General features: G+C 35.1%; 1 protein-coding gene across 1 annotated transcript in view; it reads left to right on the forward strand.

The window, feature by feature from the left end:
- Epha5 (EPH receptor A5) overlaps window positions 1–14522 on the forward strand; it is a 330177-nt gene that overhangs the window by 179173 nt on the left and 136482 nt on the right. Inside the window, exons 4-5 of the mRNA XM_023704186.1 lie at window positions 9548–9703; window positions 13875–14210. Coding sequence (XP_023559954.1) covers window positions 9548–9703; window positions 13875–14210 — 492 coding nt within the window. The remainder of the gene's footprint in view (window positions 1–9547; window positions 9704–13874; window positions 14211–14522) is intronic.

Raw genomic sequence — 14522 nt, forward strand, 5'->3', positions numbered from 1 at the left:
AAAGAAAAAGAAAATTAAATTAAAAGATCATTAATTTGATAAGAGTTGACTTGTAGTTCCTCCTTTTTCACCAAGACAAGATTCATCAAACATTTGGTAGCTCATGTTCTCTTTCTTATGAATTTGCAATGTGAAAGATTCTTCAAAAATACTATTTACTTAAAGACCAAAATACCACAATCAACCTATTACAGCTAATATTGACTGATGTCAACATTAAATTGTCTTTGATAGGTACAATCCCTTCTGATGTCAAGACAACTCTTCAGTAGATACCTTTTGTTTGTGTGTATGAAATAGTAAGTGTAGTTTATACTAATTTTTCCATATCTTCCAATGTGTTCTCTTAAAATCTGTTTATGAAACAACAGAAATATTTTTCTGTTTCTCAAATATTTACTTAAAATTTTTGAAGCAGGAAATAGGTAAGCGCATATTGTAATTACTGTGCACATAAATAATAACACACATTATTATGTTTTGAATTTGCTTTACCCATTGGTTGTACACTTTCATACAAATCCTACACGTTGTCGAATTAAACTCATGAAAATATTTAATAAGATTAACGTTTAAACTAACAGTTGAGCAATATCAGTTATAACATCTTTTTCATCTCTAATATTCTTTGCATCTTCTTTTTTATCCTTTGTCAGCTAAAAAGTCATCCATTCTGGATATCTTTTAGAAAAATGTGCTCTTTGCATTGTTAATATTTTCTGAATTTTTTTCTTTAGTCACTATTTATTTTTGCTCTAATCAATATAATTTCTTTCCTGTTAGGGATTTAGTTTCTTTTTGATTTTTCCCTTCCTTCGGAGACAGTGATATGTTTTTATTTGAGATTTTTTGTTTTTGCTTTTTGATGTGAAAGTTGATTGTTACAAATTTTCTTGTAAATATTACTTTTATAGTATTCTACAGATTTTATTATATTGAATTTCATTTTCATTTTTTTGTGAAATTTTGAATTTGCTTTACCCATTGGTTGTGAAAGTGAGTTTATAATTCTCATATCTTGATACAGACTCTAGAGTTTCTCTTGTTAGTTTTTTCTAATTTAATTTCATTGTGGTCAGAAAATGTGTGTTATCAATTCATCCTTTAAAGATACGTTGAGACTTGTTTATGGCTTGATGTGATAAGATAATTTCCATTTGCTACTGAGAAGAGTATATATTCTGTGACTGGTCGATAGTTGTTCCATAGTTGTTTCTTACATTCATTTGGATCAAGGGTAAAATTTGATGCTGCTGGTTTTTTGATTGACTATCTACATAATATAACTATTACTTAAAAGAGTTTGTTAAATTTTCAGAAATTACTGTATTGGCTCTGTCTCTCTTTTGGGATTTTTACTACTTCCATATTTGGGGACTGCAATGGTTTGATCATGTTTGGAATTGTGCACTTTTACTGAATTGATATTTTTATTCAAATACAATAACTTTTCCTTTGTCTTTTTACCACTTTGGACGTAAAGTCTATTTCATCTGGCATAAGCATGACCACTCCTACTGTATTTTGAATTGAATTGGTATAGAATGTTTTACCCTATTTTATAATCTTTTAGTCAATGTGTGTTTTTGAGGAGAAGTGAGTTCCTTGTTAGCAACACATAGTCGTGTTTTGCTTTTTTATTCAGTCATACTATCTTTTCATTGGAGAATTTAATCAATATATATTAAACCTATAGGGTGAAAAATCAGTACAAATTTTCCAATTATTTAAAACAATTTACTGCCAAGAAAATTACTTCAGGGGAAAATAAACTCTGTTTTGAGCTGTTTTGGATTCTGTTTCTACTGATAAATGCTTATATAGGTTATTTCTACAAGCTTTTCTTGGGTTATTGAAATGTTGTGATTTATATTTTAATTGAGGTTCAATTAGATAAGCATAAAATAGTAATATTATGATTTATAATGGCCTATACTTCAGGAGTGACATATTAGTCTGTTCCTAGCCAAGAGAGCTTCATATTTAGTTACGACATCACAGATATTTTTGTGTTGCTAAAGCAGAGAGACATACTGTCCTTTCCCTGGGCGAGGTCTTTCCCAGGTAACTTTACATACTTTGCATTTACACTTTTAAAACTGAAATTAATTTATTACAACACTTTGGCCTTAAGTGATATCATTTGTCAGATGATGATTCATAAATTTAAAAAAAATCAAATCAACATATTTTACTGTGGCAGTATAGACATTCTGCCCTGGATTATTTGGTGAAAACGTTATAGGTATACATATTCTCTTCTGCCTGGGATAAATTTTAAGTATTTCCTAACCTTTTTAGTAGTTATGAAGTATATATATATATATATATACCCATATTGCAGTCTTTTTTTAAAAATTTATTTGCTTTTTAGTAGAATTGGGGATTGTACTCAGGCTCTTGTGCTTGCCAGAGAAGCGTTTATTGCACTGAGCCATCTCCCTGGCCCCGTTATTTATTTTTTTGCAGTACCAGGGATTGAACTCCGGCCTTTGTGCTTGCCAGGCAAGTGCTTATTCTACTGAGCTGTCTTCTAGGCCCCGCAGTCTTATGAGTAAAGTGGAATGAGGTACTGGGTGCATAAATTTTTAAAAAAATTAAAGATATTCTGCTTATTTTCTAAACTCTAGAAGAACTGACAGTCTTACTTTAATTACGAAAAAAGTCAGTATTAGAAGTGAATGTTGATATTAGGTGCTAAAATGTTACCTTAAATACATAGATGTAGAATTATTAAAATATGAATAATATAATACTAAAAATGTATATGACACCAATTTTTGTGATTGAAAAAATTAGGATATATATATATATATATATATATATATATATATCCACATAAAATCTGTCCCTTTTGGTTCACATTAAGTCTGTCTGTATTTCTTCTCTATGTGTCATTTTTGTGTTGTACATATTTTTGTAACAGCACACAAAATGAGTGCTATTTTTAAATTGAATCTTTTAAAAATTGATATATTAGCATTACATTCAAAACAGAGGCCTGCCTCCATACAGGCCAGGAGGCAGCTGAGTGCTTGCCGGGGCGGCGAGTACCTCTTCCTCTGTGTCCCGGCTCTGCCATCGCTCATGACACCATCATCCATGTTTCCGACTTTGGATGGGTGAGTCTCGGGGACGTGTAATGCAGTTTTTTTTTCTTTATTTTGAAAAAAAATCACATAATATTTTAGATATCTGCCAATATTTATTGTTCCTAAATTAAAAATATATGTAAGTAGAGGAAGTTTTATGCATAATAGATACAATTGTGTGGTCTGGTGTTGCATTCTAATATCAGCAATTTAACCTCACCTTGTTATTAGTCACCAAGTCTAGTGTTAAGTAGAATCTTGTTCTGTTTTCTGTCATTCCAAAACTGCTGCTAATTCTTAAAGTTCTTACTGTGAACACTTGGTAATTCTAGTATTGTGTTAAACAAAAAACCTATTTTCCTCCTGAGAAGACATTTCAGTAATAAGGATAAATAGGCAGTTACTGTCTAACTTAGTTTACATAATGATATTATAGCATTTAAAAATAATATTTTAGTAGCATTTTATATTATGCTGTTTTTAGCTAACACCCTTAACATTAGGGACAAAGTTTTCTAAATATATTATTTTGAAGAATCTATTTAAGAAGCAAATTTGACATATCTTTTAGTATTTGATATATACAAGAACTCTAGTGAAAATATTGTTCATAATGATTTCCTGCCATATTCAATAAAGAATAATTGCATAAATCCATTATCATTTCTAAGTTAATTATTTCTTACACACAGTAGAAAACAACAAAGTTCTTGGGATGCCATTTAAAATATGAGATGAGTTCAATCCCTGGTTCTGCCAAAAAAAAAAAAAAAAATGAGTACACAAAAAAGTACTATTTATGCTAACATTTTCTGATGAAAGTTTTCTTAGAATGAAGAAATACCCGACATGCGAAAAATATTAAATAAAAAGTTTCCATTCTTCAGCATGTAGTCCTTGGTGGATGATGAAAATGATATATATAAAACTAGGACAAACATTTTGCCATCTTCCTTCAGAAGGCTGCTAAATACTTTACAGCTAAACCATGCAAGAAATGTGATCAGGAGTTCAGTAAATTCATCATGACAGGGGTAGCTTTTCATATGAGCACTGGATAAATAGAAATTATTATGAAAATTATTTCCTTTCTTTCTTGAGAATGCCAAACTAACCTTATAAAACCTGCCAATATAGAATTTAGTTTTCTTCTTTTACTTCTTGATTAATTTAAATGCACAAGAAGTGTGTTTCCAAATAACAGCAATACAGTGACACGTCAGCACATCGGTGTTTCTGCGCATGGCAGTTCAGTTCTCAGCGCAAGTGTTCCGCAGAGCTGTGCTTGCGTGCTTAAACTCCGCACTGGTGACGGATAAGACTGCCGTCATTGTCCCTGCCGGGGAGGAGCGTGCCATCGTCCCTGGAATCATGGAATGAAGTAAATTTATGAACCGAGGTACAAATATCCTGTGAAAGCAGGGTACCTAAGAAGCTTCTTATATTTTGAGGGAAACACATCAAATTGAAAGTTAGAAAAAGATTACTGCTTACCTTACAAATATTTGTTAAATATTGTACTTATTAAAATGTAAAAAGCTGATTTTTTGATTGTTGATTACCTGTTTATATTCCATGATCGCCAGTCCGTTGTAGCTTCACCGCTGTCACCAATCCTGTGTATCTCCTAACTGCAGTGCGGAACGTACCCGCCACGGTGTGAGCGGAATGTGTTCACTCAAACAATAGTAATAGCAAAAGCACTACCCAGTGTCTTTCATGTGCTTTCAGAATACATTTAAGTCCTCTGTGATGGGATATGAGCCTGTTTTTTATTTTTTAAATTATTTCATTCATACTTTTTTTTTCTTTCTTGAAACACTTTCCCTGCAGTGGTAAGAAGTAGGGAGAAATATGTTAAACTCGTTTGGATGAAAACAGTGAGTAAGAGACCCCGCGTGAAGAGTTTTTAAATGTGTGGAAATGTGTGCTGTGTTGGCATTTTATTGCGGACAAGAACTGCAGGTTCCCAACAGGCAGCTAGAGCCACGCATTGGGAGGGCGACAGCGCCGCGGTAATGCCGCCCGTGCAGCGGATTCTGCGGCGTGCGCCAGCTGGCTGTAGAATCGGGCGCGATAGGTACGTGTACGGAAAAGCAATACGGAGAACGCTGTTCTCAAGGGAAACTGAAACGGGTGATCTGCAGAGGCCGAGATCAGTTAGGAGTATAATCTTGTCATTCGTTTTGTCTTCACTTAATCAGAAAGGGTCAGTAGAGTCTATCCTTGCTTTCTGCAATCCATTTTCACATTGCCACGAAAAGACCTCTTCAGGTTTTAATCTCAAAACCCAGAAAGGGTGCTCCCTAAATCTAATATTTTAATCAATAGATGAATGTATGAAGAAAATGTGTACATGTGCTCTGTGGAATATGAATCCATAAAGAAGTATACCTTTGAGATATTTGGGTAGAAACAGATGCACCTTGAGAGCATAGTGCTACCAAGATAAATCAGACATCAGAGGTTAAAGACTGCATGAGAAACTTAGAATATTAATAAATTAAAGAGTAAAATAAAAGGTGGATGAAAATGGAGGTAGATTTAGAGGAGCTAGAAAAGGGGTTCTGGAGACTAGAGAGATGGTTACTGGGAGAAGAAAGGGGTAGTAGAAAGAACTGAGGTGTGATAGGAACTTGTACCAGTCCTCAGGATGACTGTGTATATTATACATCATAAGCATAGAACAATGAAATGCAAAGACATCTTCTTTCATATAACTTAGGACACATTTTTGTTCTAACAGAACAGTAGGGAGATGTGCACACCTTTCCTATAAGTTTGGAAATTTGGTTTCAAATAAGGAAGTTCTTCTTCTGCTTTGATGATTTTTCAACACAGAGACAAGTGCATTAACTGAGTAGTAACAAAGGAACATCTTGTAGGTAATTTGAAGAAAGAGGGACAGTTCCAAGTGAATCACGTAGGTGTTAGGGACTGAGGAAACTAAGAGAATAGCTAAGCTATATTTGTACAGCACAATTTTATTCACCATGTTGGAGTTATGATTTGGATTTATGATTTGATAGTATTCAACTGCAGTCTTTCTGTTTGTTTGACCACCTCTAATTAAAGGATGCATTCAACGTTATCCATTACCTTCCCATAAAGCTATTTCTTACCTAGTATTTTCTAACCTGAAAAAATGACATTGACTTTTCTACTCAGTTATTTCCATGTATTTTAGAGTAATTTTTACAATTTTCTACCCACTCTTTTGAACCATTACATGTATCATGAAATCTCATTCATTTTTTTCCCCTCATTCTCATTCCTTAGATGTTTCCTATCTGCATCTAAATATCAGAGTGTCTCTTCTTAATCAAGAATGTCTGTTTTTGGACCTGTATTTAAAAGGAAAACAGAAAGCCAAAAAGATCTTGCTTCCTCCAGTCTATTCCCATGCTGCTATGAAATTATCTCTTCATTACCAATTTGACCTCATTACTTCCCATATAACTAGACAGTTACTGTAAATATATTAAGCCTGAAATTAATGAAATCTATAGTGATTTTCCTTTACCTGTAAATTGAAGTCACAAATACATTTGTTTCTGACAGTGAGTTTAGCTCCTGAATAACTCATCATAAGTTGAAACCACACAAGTCAAAAATGCATTTGCAACATCTGATCTAACGAAGTTCACAGCTCAGCGGCAGCTGTCTGAAGCATATGCCAATGCTTACGTGAGCCATGGTTGGTCACATTCACTTCACACAAGGCCATTTTGTGCAGCACTTAACGCTGGCTGTCCGGGACCTGCTCCTGGTCTGTTCTGTGTTGGGCAAAACAGCCAACATGATCACTAGCCTGGGAAAAGGTTAAAATTCAAATGTCAAAATATATTTTTTACTGAATGTGTACCACTGTCATTCCCTCATAAAGCTAATAATTTTATATGAACCATCATTAATTTGGGGACTATCTGTTCTAGGTTTTGTGAAATGGTACCCCCTGTGTGTATGAAGTTGTCTCTTCCACTTTATTCACTTGTCTTCCTGTTCAGATCATTAGTATTCTTCAACTCATGTGGTCCTTTGGAAGGATTTTTCCTTCTAAGGCACTGCTAAACTGCTCTCAAATAACTTTAATCTGTCAGATTTTACCAGAGAATTGCATCCAAAGAAAGTATTCTTCATGTTTTTGTTTAGGTGCTTTGTGTTCACACTAATCTCTTTCTTATATTTCATAATATTTATAATTATTGGTGTGATACTCTGAACCCAGTAATGACAGTCACATCTCTCTCACTCCTGAAAACCATTACCAAGCAGTTTCTGCCCTACCACAACTGGTGAAAAAAAATTTATAGCCAGGCATGATATTGCATACCTGTAATCCAAGCACTCAGGAGCCTGAGGCAGGAAAATTGCCTCATGTTTGTAGTCAGTCTCAGCTGCACAGTAAGTTCAAGACTAGCATGAACTGCATAGTGATATTTTATCTCAGTGATATTTTATCTCAAAAGGCCAAAGTTAAAATGTGTTAAATTATTATCTATATTTCCATTGCATTTGTATTGTTTCCTGTTTCCAGAGGTATCATGGTCGATTTGAACAAGAGCGTTGTATGTAATGTCATAGTTTTTATGTTGAAATGCACTCAGTGTAAATAAAAGAATATTTCACGAATGACAGTGAACTCCTTATATGCACAGTGTGTGGATAGATAGATACTTCATGACTTAGGAAGAAATAGAGTTTATATTGAGAATGACTGTATTAACAGGATAAAAGGAGAAAAATTGGATAACTTTGCTAAGTACGGTATTGGCTGCTGCAGCAATCCTATTATGAGAAAATAATATTTTAAATCATCTCCTAATCATTTAACTACAAGAATGTCCTTAATACTATCAAAAAGCTTTCTTATCTTTCAAATACCTTCGCATTTTCTCTGAATCTGTAAGAGCATTAAGGCTTTACTATCACCATAATTAGATCTACTGAAAAAAGGACCTACTTATTTTTGCCAATTCCTGATTATTCATGGTGATGGCAGAAAGCATTAGCGTGGATTACTAGGACCTGAGATCATTTATAGAGCGTGGAAATTAGCCCTGGTTCATTATGTCTATCAGAAATGTCTGTTGGAATACACGTTCGGCTTTGAGCTTCAGCACATGTTCGTTGGTTCTCGAATAAATAGCCTTTAGTGTATGCTGTGAATTTTAAAGATGGAAAAATATAGTTGATTGGCTTTATGTAAAATAAGCCCTGAAAACTACTTAAAACATCATTTTGGTAGCCTGTAATTAGCCCAGGATGAACAATAAATAGTGGAGTTGGAATTTATTACCCATTGAGAAGAAAAATGAATTTTTGTGGAAGCTTCAAATGGAAGGAGGCACTTCACGAGAACTCACCTATCTGATCACCAGCTTAGAAAAGGCAACGCGAATACCAGCGAATGTGTCCTCCTGGACTCTCCGTAGGTCACTAGTGCTTTTCATGCCCTTGCATTTATCCACACTGCTTTGTGCGACCCTTTCTGAACGTATGTTGTTGTCACGCAGTGGGATAATTGGTGTGAATGCAAAACTGAAGATGTAATTTCCGCTTTTGACAGCCGTTACAGTGTGTGCAGTATTTAAGTACTACTGATGTCACAGTAGATAAATATTCAGTTAGTGAGGATCTCGAAGAAATATTTTACAATGAGTAGCCTGTAAAACAAATGCCTGAAATCTGGCTTTCCTTGTGATCAATATAATATGGATGATATGCCAGATCATGTGCTTATTTGTTTTTTATTAATTCATTTCCTTTTCATCTTTTTTTTTTTTTTTTTTATTACTGGGCATTGAACTCATGGTCTTCCCATTGAGCTACACCCCCAGGCCCTTCCTTTTTCCCTGTCTTTTACTTTGAGGCAAGGCCTCTGTACCTCCTTAGATTGCCCAGGCTGAGCTTGGACCTGAAGTCCTCCTGTCAGTCCCTCCAACAGTGCTGGGGTGACAAGAGGATACCAGCCAGCCTGGTTCCTACCAGCTGATTTATGTATTCTCCCAACTTCATAGGACATGTGAAGCTTTCAGTGTCAAATTTCATACCAAAATTTTTGAGCACCTATTATGTAGCATACCTTTCTAGATTATATGGGCTAGTTTGCATTTTTATTATAGTTGCGGCATTAAGAAATCAAAAATTCTACCAAAGTGGTGCTTCAGTCTTATATAATACATATTTGCTTTTATACATATTATTTCTTATAAGCTCCTTATAGCATAAAAATCATTAAAATATGTACATTCAATAGATGTTTGACTACTTTAAATAATTATTGGATTATCTGTGGTACTTAGGTCTGGTACTTAGGATTCAGAAGCTTATGAAAAAATCTGAAATGACTGTCATATCTCTGATCTATGTGTACGAGTCAAAGTGATACCTGATTCGCAGGACAACCCTGCATCTGTGCCCAGAAAAGCTCAGTGTCTTATTTCTCTTGACAGTGTGCAGACCGGGGTTCTTCAAAGCCTCGCCTCACAGCCAGACCTGCAGCAAATGCCCACCTCACAGTTACACCCATGAGGAAGCTTCCACCTCTTGTGTCTGTGAAAAGGATTATTTCAGGAAGGAATCTGATCCGCCCACAATGGCATGCACAAGTAAGGAACCCCACGGATTCTAGGTGACGCTCACTTGCACCAGTTCAAAGAAACAGCATTGCGGAGCCTGTTAACTTCGACTGAGGTTTTCCCCCCAGCAGCAGTAGTGTTTAATCTTCTCGATGTAGTCTTCATCCTGTTTCAGTCTTCTTGTGTAAGCATTGAACAATTTGAATCTTTTTGCTCATTTGCGACTTGAAACATCTTTTCCCCTAGCTGTAAACCCGAGGCACAGATTTGAGATTTTCTCTTGTATTTTGCTCTTTACGTTAGTGCTCTTGATAGGCAAGACAACTTGGAAGATCTGCTTTCCTTTTCACACCAGACCTGTTTTTTCTTCTTTCTATGCCAGTTTTTGGTCACATAATTATGAGGAAAGGGCACCTTCATCTTGTTCTAACCGCTGCACTGACCCACAAAGTCATTGAGAAGGTCATAAAGAAAGAACATAGGAAACACATCAGGCTCCTGGAGCAGTGGGAGTGGCACACCACATTCCAGCTGAGCATGGCATCCAATTTTTAGCCACCACTGTAGTGCAACCCTCATGTTTCCTGTCTGTGAATATATTTAACTATCATTGATGATGACATAGCTAATGGCCATATAATCAGAAGAGACAGGTATGAAACTCAAGTGTCTGCAGTGAAGTCACATTTGCCAACACACTTGCTGCTTTTTCCTAGTTTTTCATATATTTCTGGGAATGTGACACATTTACATATTTGCTTACTTTTTGATAATACTTTCAGAGTTTGTCCAGAAGCACAATTTATAGCAAATAAAATTAAAACATAAAATAAAGAGTAAAAAGTGTACAACCATCCTTCACAATTTGCTCCTTTTATAACTTTCCTTGTTTAACAACAATGGGTAATAGTAAGGAGTATTTGATCTTAGAGATGTGCACAAACACTTTGGGAAGTTTGCCATTAGTTTATATCTAATGCTAAATAGACATTATAGACTCCATCTTATCAAATACTCACAAATTGAAATTTTATCTGAATCTCATCATGTCTGAATTTTATAATCAGTGTAATGTATTTTCAGAATTCCTAGAATCATTCCTTTACATTAACTTTGCATTATTGAAAATCATTCTGTTGATCCTAAGATTGATTGTTTTATAGGCTAGATGATTATCAATGAACAATGATTCTTCATCAGATGTGTAAGTGCCATTATTATATACACTTTGGGGAAGATATATTTTATTTCAGGAGGTGGACTCTGGTTTCAGTGCAGTTTTAAATGATCAACTAAGTCCTTGAGATCTACAGTCTCTGAGTAATAGGAAAAATGCTTCTGGACCATAGACTGGTGTATTAAGGAAAAGCAACTATCTGCTGACTCATATTTTATTATTTAATTTTATTAATTTCTACTTAGTTTTTTCTTGAAGCAGTCCGGCTCTCTCTCTCTCTCTTTTGGCCTAAGTGTGAGCCTCCCTTTTGGTAAATGTGCTGATAGGAGAGGCGGGGCTTTGGCGGAGGACCTAGCTTAGCCCTGGCTGAGGACAGGACCCACAGGCAGGCTTTGCGCTCTATCTGGATGGATGTGAATTTCTAGGATGTGCCTCCAAAAGGCATGAACTCCTACACGCCTCTAAGAGTTGGCGTGTGTGTGCGTACGTGCGTGTGTGTGTGTGTGTGTGTGTGTGTACAGACACTGTGTAGGGTCCTTTATGGCTTAATTGATATTTGAATGAAGTTGATGAGCCTTTTCCTTTGACTCTTTGGAAATGAATTCATGGTTTCAACTTCCTTTAATACTTTTTCTGGAATATACAGATATAGACATATATGCATAAAATATGAAAAACCATTTTTTAAGTCTACTAAAAATAATCAAACAAAAGAAAACCTACAGTTTAATGTAGCTAGTTAAATAAGAAGCACTTCTCAGAGTTCCACTTTTGTCCGCACATTGTACATACTATGAGGACACTGGAACTTTTTAATTATACACTAAGCCAGTGCTTTTACTTCCTGTCTCTCCTTTAGAGCTATTAGTGAGTTTGTGTTTCTTATTCACTTAGCCTTTTGTGCCCCTACCTAAGTGCTGAGCAGCTACTAGAAACTGAGTCAGAAGAAAAGGAAAAGTCATCAGTGCATTTTTGAGGATTTAGGTGAAAGTTGTTAAGTGTAAGCATATCTAACATGGAAGTGGGAAAGACAGCAGTTGGACATGCTGTTCCGGCTTACCTTGGCACAGAATCTGTCTTCAGGAACCCCGCTGCAAAGCCCCCGCTTTGGACAGAGCACACTTCCTGTTCTTTTCTTGGTCTCCCTGAGGAAATAATCAGTTCGATCATTTGCCACTTCTAAACTAGATGGATTGTGACTATGTTCTTACCTTTTTCTGAGAAGTTGACCTCAAATTAAAATTTCTCCATACTGTTTTAGAATTAAATAAGCTAAAACTTTTAGTTAGAAATAATGTTCTATATTTCCATTTTAGGAAATTATTATGACTGAAAATGACTTTTACATTGAGGTATGTGAGGTTGAGAGTATGGACAAATTCAAAGTATTCAACCATAATTATAGTCATTGTAAGGATTGTTTTGGCAAAAAGAAAAACATTAACTTTAGTTATGGGGTTCCTTCATTCAAATGTCATTTTTTAGAACTAAATCCATAAATAGTAGAAAAATTTCTTATTACTTTTATATTTACTCAATAGTTATGGCTTAATAAATATTAAATAGAAAATACTATGATTTTTTGTTTTTAAAGCAAATAGCATATACTAGGATAACTAATGTATATCATCTTCAGTAGTTTTATTCATGCCTGTGACCACTGATATACCAGTATAATTCCATTTTATTTTTCTGTAACATGAGAAACTGGGAATTTGAAACAATTCAATTTGAGAATGTGTTTTCTCTTTGAGAGCATCTAATGGTATCACATTTATAGTTGACTGAGGATTTCACTCTAAACTTCTCATGATCAACTTTTGAGGTATACATGCAGACAATTTTAGTTCTTTAATACTAATTATTATATTCAGAAGCACTTAAGATAATATTCAAATAGGATATTGTTACTTGAGTAAGTCTGAGCTACTTAAGCAACTAGTTTCATAGCTAAAATTTAATAAAAATGTTCCATCTTACCTAAATGTTTCTGAATATAAATGTCTGTACAATTACATTCAATGTATATTAACATGTAGATAAAAATAAAGTGTCTAATAAATAACAAATGAATTTAGAAAAGGTTAAAATTGAAATTGTACTATTCTGAGATATAACGATTTTATGAAAATAATTTAGCCAAGTGTATTTCTTTCATTATTATTATTATTATTATTATTATTTTGGCAGAACCAGGGATTGAACTCAGATCCTTGTACTTGCCAGGGAAGTGCTTATTCTACTGAGCCATCTCCCCGGCCCCTTCTTTCCTTATTGCAGATTAGTGGAAATCATAATTTGATCTACAGATCATTCAAAAGACATTGGCTTTTTGCTCTTCATACTGAAGTGCCTTTGAGAGTTTTGAAATGAAGTTCAGACTTTCGATTAAGTAAAATTCAAGCTTGGAGATACATAATATGGAAAGAATAGTGAATCAAAAGCTGTTTTCCTGCAGATTGGGAGGTGACCCAATTACTTAATATTTGGTGCTTTTCACCTTGAAGAGAGGGTTTCAGACCCTGTTAGTGATTTATCAGGTAATCATACAGTCTACTCGGGGATGGCCTAAGGCTGTTTCAGTTTAACTTGGCACAGAATTTGTCTTCAGGAACCACACTGAAAGCCCCCCGCTTCTAACAAAGAGCACTTCCCATTCTTTTCTTGGTCTCCGTGAGGAAATAATCAGTTCAATCATTTAGAACTTTTAGAAAATAAACTTTTAGTTAATATTGTTTGTACAGACATAGTTTTACTCCATAATTATTTGCACATGTACTGAGCAAAACATCTTTTACTAAACTAATGAGATAACAGTGCCCAAGTGAATCATACTGTGGAACATAAGCATCGCTATTGTCCCTCAAAGCTCTATCAAGCTTTTCTAACGACAATTTTAAGTTACAATTTTAAAAATTAATTGCAGATATATTTTTTCCCTTCAGACAAGGAAGTGGTGTAGTAAATGATGCCTAATTAATGCCATCTTAAAATATGTTTTTCTCACTTTACTTTGCAAACCAGGACCCCCGTCAGCTCCTCGGAATGCCATCTCAAATGTTAATGAAACTAGTGTCTTTCTGGAATGGATTCCGCCTGCTGACACTGGTGGAAGGAAAGATGTGTCCTATTCTATTGCATGCAAGAAGTGCAGCTCGCATGCAGGTGTGTGTGAGGAGTGTGGCGGTCCTGTCAGGTACCTCCCCCAGCAAAGCGGCCTGCACAACACCTCTGTCATGGTGGCCGATCTGCTTGCGCACACAAACTATACCTTTGAGATTGAGGCAGTGAACGGAGTGTCCGCCCTGAGCCCAGGAGCCCGGCAGTTTGTTTCTGTAAATGTGACCACAAATCAAGCAGGTAAGTGCATTGCCCAACCAAATTCTAACATTTCAGGCCTCCCTCTGTCCGTTATCTCCAGCGCCCAGGTAGTGTTGACTGAATTCTATGACGGAACATCTTCTTCAACCCAAATGTCAGGACTTAGCTTATGATGTATCTCAAAATAATTCTTTAGCTTTAAATAAATAAAAAACTAGGAGTCTACATAGCCACAAACCAGGAGAATATTTTTCACAACTTTTTTCAATAACAGTGAATTTCTGGATCAAAATTATATAATTTCACATAATTCCCCTTTATAGTTCAAATTTGTGCTTTTTGTTTTGCTCT

This window comes from Octodon degus, unplaced genomic scaffold (genome assembly GCF_000260255.1).
Source record: "Octodon degus isolate 3935 unplaced genomic scaffold, OctDeg1.0 scaffold00191, whole genome shotgun sequence".
Lineage (NCBI taxonomy): Eukaryota > Metazoa > Chordata > Mammalia > Rodentia > Octodontidae > Octodon > Octodon degus.